Source organism: Musa acuminata, chromosome BXJ2-3 (assembly GCF_036884655.1).
Source record: "Musa acuminata AAA Group cultivar baxijiao chromosome BXJ2-3, Cavendish_Baxijiao_AAA, whole genome shotgun sequence".
Classification (NCBI taxonomy): Eukaryota; Viridiplantae; Streptophyta; class Magnoliopsida; order Zingiberales; family Musaceae; genus Musa; species Musa acuminata.
In genome coordinates, this window is record NC_088340.1 from 38,454,686 (window position 1) to 38,470,873 (window position 16,188).

The window sequence follows — 16,188 nt, forward strand, 5'->3', positions numbered from 1 at the left end:
TATAGATGTCAATTATGAGTAATATATTATGGATTTTTTTTTTCTTTTGGAAACACAATTTAGAACAATTATTAGAAAATAATCTTGAAATACTGCATAATAAAATCCGTCATCATCGGCAGATCCTACCTTTGTAAAGAAAAAAAATTGTGGAATTTGATGTTCGCTTGTCAAACAGGATTAACTTTATTTTTATTTTGATCTTTTGTGAGTGGGATCCTTGTTTCATCATCACAAGGGAAAACAGTGAATGAGGATACTCAAGCATTCACGTGAGTTGTGGACCATGTGATGGTGGTGACGAGGATATTCATGGCCGCCACCTATTCCTGTTGACTCAATGAGGTGTATCACGTGAGTTCTCGCCCAGCTCCAACCGGTTACAATTCAAGAATCATTATTTGCTCAACGAAAAAGGACATGTTGGCCGCGATTGTGTGAGACATCCAACTATCCTGCTGCATTATGACTTTCCTGTGTATATAACAGTAAGGCTGATAGAGCACATCAGTACGTCGAATTAAATCGGGTTAGGTCGGATCGAATCGAATCGAATTGGTCATATTCGACCCTAAACACGTATAGCTCAAGTCTGAATCCAACTCTACTAATGGTAGAGTGAAAAAACATATCTTCATATCTTGAATGAAATTTTCGGAACAAGTATATCTCAAACAGTGTTGTTTATAAAAATTGCTGCCAAGAAACTATATATTGGTTGTCCAAAGCTGACGTATTTATTATTGCATTCATTTAACATGATCAGAAAATAAACGCTACAGGATACACCTATTGTGGCAACTTAGTGGAATGAGCGAGACGATGCGACCCCTCGCTCACGTGCATACACGCTACGTTACGACAACACCCTGTCAGAGAGACGCGTGTGGCGTGGCTTCTTCCTCTACTCCCGCTCCACGATGACAGCTCTGAGGGGATCCTTCATTACCACCGTGAACGCGAACGTCTCCGCTGGGTCCGGCTGCTCCCCGGGAACCGCCACCCACCGGAACTCCCTCACCATCCTCGCCAGCATGAGCTGGATGTGAAGCATCCCCAGGGTGAATGCCGGGCAGATCCGCCGGCCGGACCCGAACGGCATCATCCTGATGCCCCTCGTCCCCGTGATGTCGGTCTCCCACCCCTCCCCGCCTTTCATGAACCTTTCCGGCCGCCACTCCCCCGGCTCCTTCCACGTGCTCGGATTCTCCGTCACCCACGCCGTGTAGAACTCCACGCTGGCGTCCGCTGGGATGCGGTACCCGCCCAGTTCCGTCTCCCTCGTCGCCGCGTGCGACAGCACGAAGTGGCTCGGCGGGTGCCGTCGCATCGTCTCCTTCACCACCGCTTGCAGGTAGCTCATCCCCTCGACGTCGGACTCGGTGATCTTCATCCCCTTGTCCCTCCCCACCTTCTCGACGATCTCCTCGTACAGCTGGTCCTGCGCCGACTGGTCGAGCACCAAATGCAGCATCGCCCACTCGAGCATGGTGGCGCTCGTGTCGGTGCCGGCGCTCATGACCTCCGAGCAGAGCGTCACCAGCTCCTCGTCCCGGAGCCGGCCTTTGCCGGTGGGTTCCAGGCATAGCAAGGAGTCGAGGTAGGCCTCGCCGACCGGGCTCACCATCTCCCACGGCGAGCTGGGGTCACATTTCCCGCCGCTCTCGACGAACGCCCTTCGAGCTCTCAACAGCGGCACAAGACAGTCCATCTGCCGCTTCCGCAGTTTCCTGGCCTCGGTGAGCTGGCCCCGGAAGAAGGGGGTGAAGACGGGGAGGAAGTCGGGCAGCTTGGGCATCGTCATCATCATGACCTCCTTGAGGACCTCCTCGATCACCCGGACGTGGTGCTCGGGGACCCTGGCGCCGAAGCAGATGCAAGCGAGGATGCTGCAGATGGTGAGGCGGCAGTTGCTAATCATCTGGACCGCGCCGGTGGCCTCGAACTCGGCGCGCAGGCGAGCGAGGTGGTTGGCCATGGCCCAGTCACGGATCCACCCGAACTGCTTGACGCGGGCGGGGCAGACGATCTCGGAGACGAAGTTGCGGCGAAGGGCGCGCCAGAGTGGCCCGTACGGCGCCGAGTTGACGGTGCAGTTGCCGGAGCTGAAGAGGAGGCGGGTGGGGGAGTCGGCGGGGCGGCTGGCTAAAAGGGGGCCCATCTGGACCAGCGCCTCGTGGATGAGGTCTGGGGAGCTGACGATGATGAGGGTGCGCTGCCCCATCCGCATGGTGAAGATGGGGCCGTAGCGCTCGCGGAGGTCCCGGACGACGTACATGAAGGGCCGCCGCTGCAGGATCACCTGGAAGAGGTTACCCACCACCGGCCACCCCGGCGGACCTGGCGGGAGCCCCTCCGGGGTCCTCGAGCACCGCCGCCACCACACCGCCGCCACGATGGCTGCTCCAACAACACACAAAAGGTCGATCAGGTCCATCTGCTGCTTTGCACAGCAGCAGCAGCAGTACTACTTAGAGGGTGTGGTGGTAGCAGTAGCAGCAGCAATGGTTGTATTGGTGTGACGAGTTCAAGACTCACTGCATGGGAGTAGGGGTTATATGGAGGAGGAGAGGAGCACCCAACGACTACTGTGGCCGCTAAAGAAGTGAATGCAGATCTTAATGGATGGGAAATAATTCTCCTAAGAGAGTAGTTGGTGTTCACAGGTTGGATGGTGTTCAAGACCGGTAGAACCTCCATTGTTGGCTGGTAAATGCTGAGAGAGAGAGAGAAAGAGAGAGAGAGAGAGATGGGTCTTCTAATGAGAAAGGGTTGGGTAGATTCAGCTTCTGGAAGGCAAAATTAAAGCTCATGCATTTCTTTTCTTTTATTTTGATTTTGTATCATCTATATTCCATTTTGTATATTTATAAGTTCTTTACATCTAATTTAGCTTATAATTGCTATTATATATTACATATCATTTTATAACAAGTGATATGTGATTTGAATTTTCTTTTTTTTTTCCTCAAGTGTTATTATGTTTATATTCTTCAAAATGGGAATTAAATTGTAGCCTTGTCATATTTTCGTTAAAACTCATGCAATATACTCCAAAACGTGTATTATGTAGTATAGAATTAATCTTTTTCTTCTCTTTTACAGTACACACACAAAGCGAGAGTGAGCAAAAGCCAATATTTTCTTCTCTTTTATCTTTATAAATAATAAAAAATATAAATACATGTAAAAAAATTAAATATCTTTAGTAATTGATAGGAGAAATATTCGTTCCGATCGACACGTGACAATACAATTACGATTACTACGATGGTAAGAAAATATTCTACTCATATACGAAAATGATCGATGTCATAAAATATTCATTAGATCATTATAATCGATATCAATTATCATTTCATTTTAGATCATGTGAACGTTACAAGGGTCATAAAATATTCTACTAATATACGAAAGTTATCGATGTCATAAAATATTCTACTCGTTTGGATCTCGAGACTTGAATAGAGTCGGATTGTTTCATTTATCACTAATATTTTTCATAATGATAATAATAAAAGATTATAAATATTTTTGTCTATTAAGATTCGAATTATTTTAATTAATAATTATTTTTTTTATTTTTTTTATCCGTATGTTTGATTGTCTATTAAGTTTCTTCCACAAGTCCCTTTGATAGAGCTTCTCATTATAAAGTAACCAAGAGATGGAGATCTCCTACAAGCACATCTAGACAACTCTCCTACAATCACACAACACGCACACACACACATGCCTCACGCTATATGCGCCCCATGTTCTCTTCCCTGTTCCTCAACGAAGCACGAGTCTCCTGATCGCCATGACTCGATGGCAGCCTCCGCTTACCTTCTTCTCCGCCATCGGAACCGTTCCCATCTCGAGAGGGCGAGTTCCTCGGAGGAGGATCGCTGGGTGAAGCAGCGAGGTACTCGAGAGCGGTCACCACGTCGCTGATCAAGGGGCGGCTGCTCGCTTCCTCCTGCAGGCACATCGCCGCCACCGCAAGAGCTTGGTAGAGGCCCTTCGTCGGGTACTTCCCTTCCAGTAATGGGTCCGCCATCTCCGCAAACTTCGTCTTGTCCTTCAACAGTGGTTCTGCCTGCAATCATGCAGAATGCAATCATGATCTGCTCCTACACGAACACTGAACGCTAACCCTAACAGTGATTACTGGATTCAGAGGTCTGCTTAGAGAAGCTGCATGTAAATGAGGGGAAACATTTATTTACCCACTGCACGAGATGCTGCTCGCTGGAGTGTCTCGACATGTCGATCGCCCTCCTCCCCGTGATGATCTCCAAGAACACGACGCCGAAGCTGTACACATCGGACATCTTCGTCAGTTGTCCCGTCAACGCGTACTCGGGAGCGCAGTAGCCGTACGTCCCCATCACCCTCGTCGACACATGACTCTTGTCGCCCACCGGCCCAACCTTGGCCAACCCGAAGTCCGACAGCCTCGGTTTGTACTCCCGGTCCAGCAGGATGTTCGATGCCTTGAAGTCTCGGTAGATCACCGGCGGCTTCGCGGTGTCGTGCAGGTACTCCAGCCCTTTGGCGGCACCTTCGGCTATCCTCATCCTCGTGCTCCAGTCCAGCGGCCGCTGTCCCGGGCACAGATCTGGCAGTACGACTCTTGAGCGTTCGACGAAATGCCCCAAAGCCGAATGTTGCAGGATATCATCGATTTGCTTACCGAGAAGATGATCCTCCAACGATCCCAGCGGCATATACTCGTAGACTAAGAGCCTCTGGTTTCCGTCTGCGCAGTAGCCGATCAAGTTGACGAGGTTTGGGTGATGAAGCAGGCTCAGCATCAGCACTTCCACGAGGAACTCCCTGCTTCCCTGAACACCGCTCCGTTCCAGCTGCTTCACTGCTATATCCTACATTGAGATCGAATTCGACAATGAGATCCGAGAACTCGAGTATGATCGATCGGGTTCGGTTGGCATTACTTGGTTGGTGTCTCTGAGATGTCCTCTGTAAACTCTGCCGAATCCACCCTCGCCCAGAAGGCATTCTGCTTTGAAGCCGTTGGTCGCCGCCGCGAGCTCAGCAAACGTGAAGACGCGAGCGTGGCAGTTCCCATTGCCTATCCGTAGAATCTCTTCGGCTACAAATCTGCGCTTGTAAGTACCTGCACAAGTTTCATTTAACGTAAAAGATAAGCCATTGATATATATATATATATATATATATATATCAAACTGATTCTGAACGAATTAACAACAAAAGGAAAAAAAACACTGATCGGCATTAAGTGTAATTGTATATGCATCGACAAGTACCTGATCCAATGGAAAGGTTCTTAGCAAGATAGACGAGTGCGTTTGTGTTCTTCCCTTCTCTTCCCTTCTCATAGGAAGGTTCCTCTTTCGCTTTGGGTGGCTTGAAACAGCAGAAGCAACCCATCGAGGCTCTTCCTTGGTTTCGCCCAATGAAAGCTGGGGATCAGAACACGGTATCTCCGAGGAAGAACACGATCCAACTATGAATCCTAACAGTGATTGGTAATTGAGATGATGAGGTGCATGATGTGAGTGTGGCCCCTGTGGATCGATCGAATGCGTCGGTCCACTTCGGGCCAAATGGCAATGGTGGAACAAATGCGAGGAGCTAAGATTGAAAGAAGCTGAAGGAATGCGACTATTTCTTACAAGTTCGTTCTGCTAATTTTGTCATCTTTTCTTTTCTTCGACTGATTGCAGCGGAGAGAAACGCTGGCCGCCATCCATTCTACTCGATTTAGGTTGGGGGAGGGGAAGGAACCTAATGTTAGCTCCTCTCTCTCTCTCTCTCTCTCTCTCTTTTAGATTGTTTCTTAATTCTTATATTTTTCTTATGGTACCACCGATTAGTATAGCTATAAATAACATAATATAAATTAACTTCATATCATGTGGTTTCCTATTACACGGTTTTGTATAATTTTCTGGAACCGCTTTAAAAAGTGATTAGTTTTAATAAACGATCGGTTTTTCTTCTAATTATAGTTTGCAATCTAATATTCATTATATATATATATATATATATATATATATAGAGAGAGAGAGAGAGAGAGAGAGAGAGAGAGAGAGAGAGAGAGAGAGAGAGAGAGAGAGAGAGAGAACACCTCATGGATCATTTGAATGCTTGAAAGGCTTTTAAATGTATGATAAATAGTTTAGATTTAGGAAACATAAAGAGAAGGTTTTTTGATAAGCCGTCAACAGAGATCAAAGATGTCATCAGCATGTTACATTACCGGGGGTTGATTCGTCAGTAGCGAAGGCATTCGAGCATACATTTGGCAGAAGAAACTGTACACATCAACCAAGTTAACTTCAACTTGAAAGAACTGATGCGTTATTATTACAACAGCACGCTAATGATATGCACCAAAAATATGGCAGCATGCAGAACATTTCAAGTCTGCTGTTGGCAACTGACCAAAAATCTCATGATAATGAACAAAACAAAATTATATAAAGAGAAATCATTATGATCGCAAAATAGAAAAAGAAAAAAACAAGTATAGTCCACCCCTGGAAATTTGGAATACAAATACAAATGAATTTAGATTCTGAAACAAGGGGTCAAGCAAACGAGAGAATCTCATTATTTATGCTTCTCGAAAAATGGATATCGAGTAAATCTAAAAAGGAAGAAACTAGCAATATATTGACAGTTTGCTGTCAATTATGAGAAAGAATTCCCATTCAACATTGTGACTCGAAGGAAACTGCTACTTTGTGCAGTGTGAGAAAGCTTCCAAAGCCAACTATAGATGATAAAAATAGTACAGACGGGAAGCAGACTTTGGGTTATGTAATCGGCGAACTAGATTATACAATTTTATGACCTAACAATAGAGCAAAGTGAAAATGATTGGCTAGCACTCCATTTCAAAGACCAAAATAGGAGGGAAAGAACAAGCCTCAATGCGTCATCACCAGTATGATTCCAAGTATACATAACATTTTGATCAATAATCTCCCACCAGCACCAATAAGAACATTATGGATTTTGCCACCGTTCTATCGATCAGAAACGTAACTGCAATAACCAGAAAAAACCTTACAGAGTTATAGAACTTAACCCAACATTTTGCTGACGTGAAAAAAACGAGAGACTGATCTGACAAGGATAACAGATAAATAGCAGCATCAAACATGGGGCTTAGTTCTTCACATACTTTTCTACATAAGCCTGCAGAAAGATAGAAAGTCAAGAGAGGTTAACACCACAAGGAAAGGTTACCCTCATGTAAACCTTACTGAAATCTTCAACAAGAAAAAAGATAAAAAGTATTAGGGCTTGAAAACTTACCTGCACAAGTTTGCTAAGCTTGGCTTTAGAGTGGACCAAATAAAGATCAATTTTCTCTTGAGTCTGAGGGATATTAGGGCCCTGTACTGCACTGGTCACTTTATCAACTACTTTCTTAACTATGGTCTTGTGAGCTTCTCTGCTTAATTGACCTTCCTTCCATGCAGGTTTTAGTAAATCCTTCACAAATTCCACAAGTGCACACTTAAACATCTTACTTCCCTTCACATCCTTAGTTTGTTTATTTGCTCCATCAGCAACATCTGCATCCACGTCTCCTAAGTGGGCTTTCTCTTCTTTCTTGCCTCGTCCTCCAGTGTCTGTTACATTTACTTCCTTCGAAGGATCACCATCAGTCGGCTCCACCTGCTTGGCATCAATGTTCTGTTCACCAATATGATCAGTAACAGACACTGAGAGCAAGCTTTTAGAATTTGTTTCTGATTCCTCCATTCTGGGATTGCCAGGAAGGTTATTGATGTCAGGATTAATAGCTCCCACACTATCAGAAACAGCTTGACTGGGATGAATAGATGGTGGAAAGGCAGCTGCAGGAAGCACAGCAGAACTAGAACCCAAAGAAGGTTGTGATGGCGGCACTCCTAAAGTAGCAACATGTAAAGGGCCATTTCCAAAGAACTGTGCTAAAGATGCTGAAAGGTCAGTAATTCGTGCAGCCTGCTCACTGGTTACTACTTTATGCGAGATGACAGAACCAGAACTTATCGGTGATGGTTTAGTTTCAGCTGAACCTGCCCTTGAATACAATCCCTCCCCTGGTATTTTCTGTGAGCTTGTCTGATGATTATCCGATATAAAACTGTTGTCCGATGGAGGCTCAAGGACAGGATTTTGCTTGTTAGGAGCAAGTAACTGAACATTCTCTTGACTCTGGCCATTTTGAGGCGGAACAATGCTCTGCTGATTCTGGCCATTTTGAGGTGGCACATGGCTCTGGTGACTCTGGCCCATAAGAGCAATGTTCCGAGGGCTCTGCCCATTAAAAGGCAGAACATTCTGCTGAATCTGACCACTGGGATTCAAGTTGTGCTGATTTTGTCCATTCACAGATGACAGAAGGAATTGAGGGTTAGGACCACTGAGATTCAACTTGTGTTGGCTTGGTCCATTATGAGGGGATGGAGGGGCACTCTGTTGAGTCTGCTCTCCAAAATTTTGCTGGTTATTAACAGCATGTGGCAGAGAAAGAGAAGGCTGGTTCAACATGCTATGATTTAAATGTTGTGCATCTGAAGGGGTCAGTGGAACAACGAACTGACTTTGGCCATTTGGAGGCATTGGATAAACAACTTGCTGCATTTGCTTACTGAAATGCAGTGGAGCAACAACCTGAGGAATCTGGACATTAGGGGTAAAGCTTTGTGTACGAAGAAGCTGAGGAACGACATACTGACTCGGTCCACTCTGAGTAAAACTTTTTTCAGTGATAGGAGCCACAGTGAGCATACTATTGACTGAGTTCATCTCTGGTTTTGCTCCAATGTTGTTCGTGATCACACTCCCGCCTTCCTGGCATAACATCTCGACATCGTCAGGATACTGCTGTTTATCAGCATTTTGGGCCATAACCTGCATAGAGACAGATGAAGCATGTTGATGAGGCCCAGCGATGTCATGGGTTATGTTCTGCTCTTGGGAAGCTGGTTTTTGACAGCCTTCCGGTCTAAAGGTTTGACCACCATCATCTTCGGTTCCGTGGGTTTGTTGATGTTGAGGATGTGTAAAATCTCCCATCTCTATAAACTGAGGAGCAGCAGATCTAACACCATCATTACCACTATTCCACCGAGTAGGAGTGATTTTATCTACAGCAATTGTTTGGCCACCCAACTCTGAAGCACTCTTTGACAAATTATCACCAGTGATCTGATCATAATCCCATCTACCATCATGTGGCTTGCCTTCCAGATGACCATCAAGACCCTGATGTGAAAACTTGCAATTTTGACCACGGCGGCAACGCCCTTCAGCAAAATACTTGCATGGTGGGTCATTTACCTTGCGAGACTCGATTTTTTGGCCAAAAGATGCATCTGGATCCCTTCTATCATAGTTATCTTCTCTGGCCTCATTTTTCATGCTCCATCCACCACGGGAGGAAGCTTCTTGATGAAGATATCTGCATGATGAACCCCTCTGGCATCTCCCTTTTGTAAAATCATAACACAACTCGGCAGGCTTGTTGCTTCTATGTAACTCAGGTTTCTCCCTGTCACCATCATCATAGTGACTACGTTGCCTTTGAAATGGCTTATTTCGTGCATAATCAGTTTGATCCCATGAACCAGACAAATTCTCCTTGCCATTATGCCATGAGAACCTTCCCCTTTCCAGATTAGTTTCTCTTGAATGTGTGTTATGCCTATCAAACTCTCCACGGCCACCATCTTCATGAAGAAACCTGCATTGACTGCCTCTCCTACAATGACCTGATGCAAAATCTCTACAAGGTGGAGCCTGCCCTCCTGCTATGTTTCTTCCTCTGTCGGACCACCTCTCTGATCCTCGCTTTATACCAAAAGGGCTCCGGCTTCGGCTTCGGCTCCTGCTCCAGCTTCGGCTCCTGCTCCTACTCCTGTTCCTGTTCCTGCTCCTGCTCCTGCTCCTGCCCCTGCCCCTGCTCCTGCTCCTGCTCCTGCTCCTGCATGTTATTTCATACCTTCAGAGATAGGCAAACAACTAGGAAGCAGTTCATGCATCCAAGGAGATATTGTCCACATTCAAAGATAGAAAGGCTTTAAAGGCTTATTTATATATACAGCAAGTACCTGCCTGACCTTCTCCAACCACCTCTTGGAGAGACATTGCGACTGCGTCGCCTCCATGCATCAGGACCGGGGGACACACCTGAATTATAATCCTGAACAAAAGATGAATCTGGTTCACCTAGCTCCCTATTAGCTTCAGCATATTTTAATGTTTCACTTTCAGAATCTGGTTCCCAAGATGACTTTTTTGAGTCATATTGTTCCATGAAAGCCCGCTTAGGTGATTCATCCATGTGAGAAGAATTTCTTGATGGTCGTATGATCTTATCATCCAGCTCAGGAAACCTCATAGGTACTTTGTCATGTTGAGAAATGTCTTTTTTCACATTATCATCATTTTTCATGCCGTGCCATAAAGGAAGTTGTTCACCATCATTCAGATCCGACTTTGATACTGTTTCCTTAGAAAGATCATCTGCTTTAACAGGTGGCATTCTATCTTGTGTATTCTCATCTAAAAAATTAGATTCTTCCACCACTACATCCCATTTAGACATCCGTCTTCTTACATTCTCAGACATTTTGCCACCTTCAAAATATTTTATATCTTATACTTCTGACAGGTACAACCACCAAGATGGAAGGCTTTGTACCCTTGAATAGCCGCTACTGGGACTGCACAAAATATAGACCACTAGAAAGATTTATCCATGCTTCAAAATAAACCTATTTTCATGGCATTTAATTACTAGACAATTTAAATGAGAGAAAAATAAAAAAACTATGCTAATTAAATTTTCTAAAATGAAACTAATGAATAATGAAAATGCATTAAATACACTACTAACAGTTCTTGCAACATAATTGAAAGTGAAGCTCCTCTAAAATGATTAAAGAGACATGGCAATATTAAACCCACTGAAATGAATTTAAAGCCAAACATAGTTTCCCCACATGCACTGATGACACCCTTACCATAAAGCAACTGATCACAACATGCATGAAGATATATTAAGACAAGTTTTCCACATGATCGACATAAATCAAGAAAATCTGCATGTCTCAGTTAATTCAAAATCACCTATTACATTAAATGGTACCATCAGTTCCAATATTCATGATAACCTACCAACAACTTGATTTAAAGACATTTTTAATAATAAGAGATGCAGCTCATGTTTAGCTTTAAGCACTCAAGAAAGTTTCTCACTGACTAATGTCACCCCTCATATAATAGAAACATCATGTACTCCCCTTTTCATCGGAATCTATTCCCTAAGGCTATAGTAATGTGATACAAACTCATGGCTGCATCAACAGCAAAGATATGTGTACAACCTGGTAAAGCATGCAACATGAGGAGGTATTTCTTAACAAAGCGATGCTTTCTGAAATGAACCTTGTTATCTATTTGTCTGTGTTTTCCTAGCAAATAATATATAGGTATGGTCGTACATATGATATTATCTTGAGATTGTTTTCCTATTGCTAATAAGACTGTTATACATAAAAACGATCTGATGGTTTGTCATTTTGTAAAAATTTAGCATCCAAAACAACAGAACATGTCCCTCATCATATGCTATCTACAACCCAAAATTCCTTCAGCATTTCAACAATCATTGAACCCAGTAAGAAACAAGAATATTATGCTTCCTACCAGTTCTGGGTATTGGTACCATTTTGTTATGTGCTTAAGTAGTGCCTTTTGCAATATGATTAGCTTGACACAACACAGTACCTATCTTGGGTCAACTGATAAGCACCACCCCACTAATTAAATAGGATTCAAGTATAGTAACCATCCTGTCTCTAACAAGTGGATTAAATAAACAATACAATATGGAACAGGGTCGTGTTAACCGATACGAACCAAAATGTGCCATGTGTACAAGGACACCTTGGCATAGCAAGAGACCCAAACAATATCCACCCAAACAATATCCAGCCAAAAAACTAAGGTATATGGAACAACAATAATATACATACATACATACATACATACATATATATATATATATATATATATATATATATGTATGGATCAATTGAGGTTGTCATTCCTGAGACTTGGGTCCGAAATTTCAAGAAGAAAAATGCATCTTAGTCAAGGGCTAAAAAGGATCGATTTCTTCAGTGATTAGGTGTGATTTAGTATTAGAGACCTTCCAAGTCGGTAATTTAAAATCAATGAAAAGAAAAAAAAAAATTAAATTAAAGGGTATAATAAGTTGACAAAAACACCAAGGCATCTTGGGGATCACAAAAAAGATACCTGTCTAACAAGACAGGAATAAGGAAAAGAAACAAAACCAAGCAGATCCATTAACTTCCATTGGAATTCAATAAATTTGATCACAGGCCCACAAGATTCACATGACAATCCTGAAACAAGATAAGAGCAATAAAATTAGACAGTCACTTAATAACTAAGGTCATGTGTGCAAATTAACTTCAAATGTTTTGGATCTCCTATACAAGGTGTTCAATCATTTTCAATTTCTCCAAAAAAACAACTACTAAAACCGACTCGCCATGGTTATCAAATAAAGAGTGTGGAGTTGGTGACAATAGATCTTATCCTAACCCCAAGTGCTTAGACACTTAAAACACTAGTCCAGGCGACAAACTCAACATAATGTCACTGGGTTGTCATTCCAGTTAGTTAATTCATTTTTGTCATCCCATCTTGCACAATTTAGCTTCTCATTGTACCTCAACTCCCATAGCTCATAAAAAAATGTTTGTAAGAAAATGTATTTGGTATAATAGATATTAACATCTTAGACCAAACGAAATCACATAACAATCAATTTTAAATTATTATAGATCAAAATGAAGAAGAATTTTCATGTTCTAAATGCTGCTTGTAGAAACTTGCACAAAATCGATACTTGGGTCAAGTGAAAGAAAAAAATGATAACCTAAAAAAAAGAGATGCCTCAGATCAAAACGAACAACCAACTTGCAACACACAAGTGAAACATTAGCATATAAATTTATTGTTTTTTGGCCACATAGCCCAAATAAGCCAAGCAACTTCCAAGATTCCTGACACCTGCCACTACTATCATTTTTCACAAACATCTTGCAATAACTTCAGCACAATCTGTGATGCCCATAATTATTTAACTGAAAAAAATTAAAGCTTTCTTTATTTCTCCCAGCAAATAATATGGCATAAATATTCCAACCAGCCCACTTTACAGTAAGTCTTTGCTCAACAAAAATTACAACCTTTGTTACAGCATTGTTTGCCTTCATGGCATCCTAAAGCCACAAAAGATCCAGACCAAAAAGGTCAAAAACAGATTCAACTACTAGTCAGTTAAAAACACACAAAGATCATCCTTTCTGAACAGCCTTCCCTGCTGCTATGGAAAAATTTCTCCGAAAGACAGATCTTTGGACACCAACAGGAATGAGGAATGAACTTGTGGGACTATTTTTTTTTTCTCTTCCAAGCTTCCTTTCAAAATTCTACAATTTGCAAGTTGAGATATAGAATTTACGCATTACTTTCTTTAGATCATCGCTAGCTAGAAAATTCTTCCTTTAAAACCCAAAATGCAACGATCACTGCATCACTGGTACTCTTAAGAAATCCTGCAAAGGAGAAGAAAGACAACTCCATCAGCTCTCTAGATATCCTGACAATTAAATCATCTTATTTTCCTCCTTTGCAAGCATCAAACCAACTATATACTTCCGGAAGAAGGAATATTTCGGATATCATGTAAATCCTAATATGATCATATGACCATTCTGTCACGTCTTAAGAACTTTTCAACTAGATGTTCTAAATACAGGAAAGATAGTTAAGATTCATTGTTAACTTGTGGTACTTCAAATCTAACTGGGATAATTGGACCACTCAAAGGACATGAATCCCCCAATACAGTGACATGTTCAAAGGGGTAAAAGTCTGCTGTTCTCTATAGCAGGCCCAGTGTGGCCTGCCTATGCGAATCAAAGAATAAGGAACAGAAAATATCACAGAGATGGATTTTAAAATGTCATTCAAATTAGCAGTGTTTTAAAGCTGAACCATTAAAACACCAGACATCAACCTGAATCAAGGGTCACCAATTTGAGTATTGTTCAACCATAGGTCGAGTCATAACACCATATGTAATTAAAAGATAAATACAAAAATACACAAACATATAGAGTAATTTATAAAGAAAAAATATTGTATTTGGAACTTTTAATAAGTTTTTTTTATAAGATAACATTATGGCTTCTTTTCAATCAATAAAAAAAGTTTGTCTGAGGATTACTGTAATGTGCTCTTAACTGTTGTATGAAATTATAAAGATAAGATGTTTGAACTTATATGCAAAACGATGAAAGTATATGAACCAATGAGACATAAAAAATCATAGACCTAAGGAAACTGGAAGCCAAATTCAGTGTTTTTTAAAGAAAAAGACCAGTTTTCCATCTCAGATCTAAGGGTGACCCAAATTGCATAGAATATCAGATACGTGGGCCAATGGGTCAATCAGTTGATCCAAGCAGGTTTTAAAACACTGCAAAAGGGTACAGATAAACAAAGAAAAAGATAATACAAAAAAATCATAACAAAGAAAACAAGATTTAAGATGCAAACACATGATCTTTTGGCAGGCATCTATAAGTATGAATAACAGTTGTGAGGAAGTGGCAAAACAAAGTACTATAAGTATAAAAAATTCAAATTTCACAAAAGGATCCAACCAGTCAGATAACACCCGTTCTCATTATTTGTGAAGTTAAAAAGCCAAAAGTCAACATTCAATATAACAAAAAAGATAATTCAACCATTTGATTCAGACTAGCATACTAATGGTGGCCTTACACTATTGCCTGCAATGCCAAAGCAAAATATACAGACATAGTAAAACAGCATTGTTTTGAGCCTCTTCTATTTTCCCCCTCCCAAACCAAGACTCTAACCAAGCAAAATTAGAAGTAACCTATTTGGAACTTAAATTTTAAAACATTATCCAACTATCATGGAGTGAAAGCCATTAAACACCTGCACCTTCACTTACAAAAACTAAACACAAACTAAAATTAAAAGGAATAGCAAAATGGTAGACGATACAGAAAATCTCAAAGGCTATGGAGATAAGGTGAGTTTACACATACTTCATATTTGCAACTTTAAGTGAAAAGGATTTAAATCAAACAAGCACTAGGATTGGAAAGAACTGGAAATTGGTAGACAAAGATAGAGGTAAGGTCACTTCAAATATTCTTCATATTTGCAACTTTGATGAAAAAGGATTTGTACTAGAACTACATAAACTTGTTAGGAATTATACATCTCAAAATTCGAGTAGCTACACAATTCTCAAGTAAATAATCAAAATCCATTTGACATGAAAATAAAGGTCGTCACTACAAAAAGAAAGGAAGAAAAGCAACAAGAAAGGAGAGAGGGATAGCGAGAGAGTCACTCTCCCTAATGTGTTCAAGCTATTAATATACAAGACTAATATAGCGTAAAGCCAAAGCATTCACATCCTAGCTGCAAGAATTGTCCAAAGTATTAATCGGCATCCGTACCTAACCATACCAGAAACGGACACTACATAAAGAATCCAAGAAATGTAAAACCGGAAAAGCTCAAATTTTAGCATGAGTTCGAAAGATCTCAACCTGCATCAAGGTAAGAAGAACAACAGTAACAGCAATCGACTCATGTATTTCCAAGATAAAAAAGTAAAAGGGAAGTGGAAGCAGAGGGAAAACGGGCAAGCATCGTGTCAAGAATCCAGCAAGAAACCCAAACTACAACAAAAAGAGCAAGAAAAGAACCCAAAAGGGGAAATAGACTGTAGCGCTCCATCTAACGAGGAAAGGAGGGAAGAAGAAACCGTACCTGATATCAGCGCGCCTACGAATTCTGGCAGCGCTTCCGGTGAGCCGGTGCCCAATCGATCTAACAGGGAGGCGATCTGCTGCCTTCGATTTCCGATCTACTGCTCGGCGTCAGCGAGACATGGCGGCGGAAGAGCGTGAGAGAAGCGACCGGCATGGAAGAAAATTAGGGCTCATCGCGAGATGGGAATCCGGGAAATGTCGTTTCCGTGTAAAGGGCACGGGAGGACCCGTGAGAAAACCGATTTGGGCGTGTGGTCGCTAAATAAGACCGTCAGAGCCCTGATGGACGTCTATG

The 16,188-nt window shown here is 42.0% G+C and overlaps 3 protein-coding genes across 5 annotated transcripts; all 3 read right to left on the bottom strand.

Annotated features, from left to right (window-relative positions):
• Nucleotides 1-718: 718 nt before the first annotated feature.
• LOC135608110 (cytochrome P450 77A3-like) lies at nucleotides 719-2,477 on the bottom strand. Its single transcript, XM_065100596.1, has one exon. The coding sequence runs from the start codon at nucleotides 2,435-2,437 to the stop codon at nucleotides 905-907; it is 1,533 nt and encodes a 510-aa protein (XP_064956668.1). The 5' UTR covers nucleotides 2,438-2,477; the 3' UTR covers nucleotides 719-904.
• Nucleotides 2,478-3,637: 1,160 nt separating this feature from the next.
• On the bottom strand, nucleotides 3,638-5,799 carry LOC103979564 (probable serine/threonine-protein kinase PBL7). 2 transcript variants are annotated; one of them, XM_065100599.1, is made up of 5 exons: nucleotides 5,274-5,799; nucleotides 4,941-5,122; nucleotides 4,679-4,868; nucleotides 4,212-4,603; nucleotides 3,638-4,081 (listed from the first exon to the last, which is right to left on the bottom strand). In XM_065100599.1, exons 1-5 carry the CDS (start codon nucleotides 5,395-5,397, stop codon nucleotides 3,743-3,745), a joined length of 1,227 nt encoding a protein of 408 aa, XP_064956671.1. In that variant the 5' UTR covers nucleotides 5,398-5,799; the 3' UTR covers nucleotides 3,638-3,742. The 2 variants fall into 2 exon arrangements, with proteins under 2 accessions (XP_064956671.1, XP_064956670.1); XM_065100598.1 differs by having other exon boundaries at nucleotides 4,212-4,868; nucleotides 5,274-5,482; nucleotides 5,643-5,795.
• A 1,085-nt stretch (nucleotides 5,800-6,884) lies between these two features.
• On the bottom strand, nucleotides 6,885-16,125 carry LOC135608111 (zinc finger CCCH domain-containing protein 55-like). Of its 2 annotated transcripts, none has more exons than XM_065100601.1 (4): nucleotides 15,892-16,125; nucleotides 10,092-10,697; nucleotides 7,294-9,955; nucleotides 6,885-7,173 (listed from the first exon to the last, which is right to left on the bottom strand). In XM_065100601.1, exons 2-4 carry the CDS (start codon nucleotides 10,601-10,603, stop codon nucleotides 7,144-7,146), a joined length of 3,204 nt encoding a protein of 1,067 aa, XP_064956673.1. In that variant the 5' UTR covers nucleotides 10,604-10,697; nucleotides 15,892-16,125; the 3' UTR covers nucleotides 6,885-7,143. The 2 variants fall into 2 exon arrangements, with proteins under 2 accessions (XP_064956673.1, XP_064956672.1); XM_065100600.1 differs by having other exon boundaries at nucleotides 10,083-10,697; nucleotides 15,892-16,124.
• Nucleotides 16,126-16,188: the final 63 nt, after the last annotated feature.

What these genes read in the sequence shown, in the direction of transcription:
- LOC103979564 (XM_065100598.1), bottom strand. Translation starts at nt 5,397, where the DNA reads ATGGGTTGCTTCTGCTGTTTCAAGCCACCCAAAGCGAAAGAGGAACCT. An exon ending in GAACCTTTCCATTGGATCAG is followed by an intron (nt 5,123 to 5,273) that starts GTACTTGTCGAT and finishes AAACTTGTGCAG; the next exon opens with GTACTTACAAGCGCAGATTT. An exon ending in ATCTCAGAGACACCAACCAA is followed by an intron (nt 4,869 to 4,940) that starts GTAATGCCAACC and finishes ATCTCAATGTAG; the next exon opens with GATATAGCAGTGAAGCAGCT.
- LOC135608111 (XM_065100600.1), bottom strand. Translation starts at nt 10,603, where the DNA reads ATGTCTGAGAATGTAAGAAGACGGATGTCTAAATGGGATGTAGTGGTG. An exon ending in GGTTGGAGAAGGTCAGGCAG is followed by an intron (nt 9,956 to 10,082) that starts GTACTTGCTGTA and finishes AATAACATGCAG; the next exon opens with GAGCAGGAGCAGGAGCAGGA. An exon ending in AGCTTAGCAAACTTGTGCAG is followed by an intron (nt 7,174 to 7,293) that starts GTAAGTTTTCAA and finishes ATCTTTCTGCAG; the next exon opens with GCTTATGTAGAAAAGTATGT.
- LOC135608110 (XM_065100596.1), bottom strand. Translation starts at nt 2,437, where the DNA reads ATGGACCTGATCGACCTTTTGTGTGTTGTTGGAGCAGCCATCGTGGCG.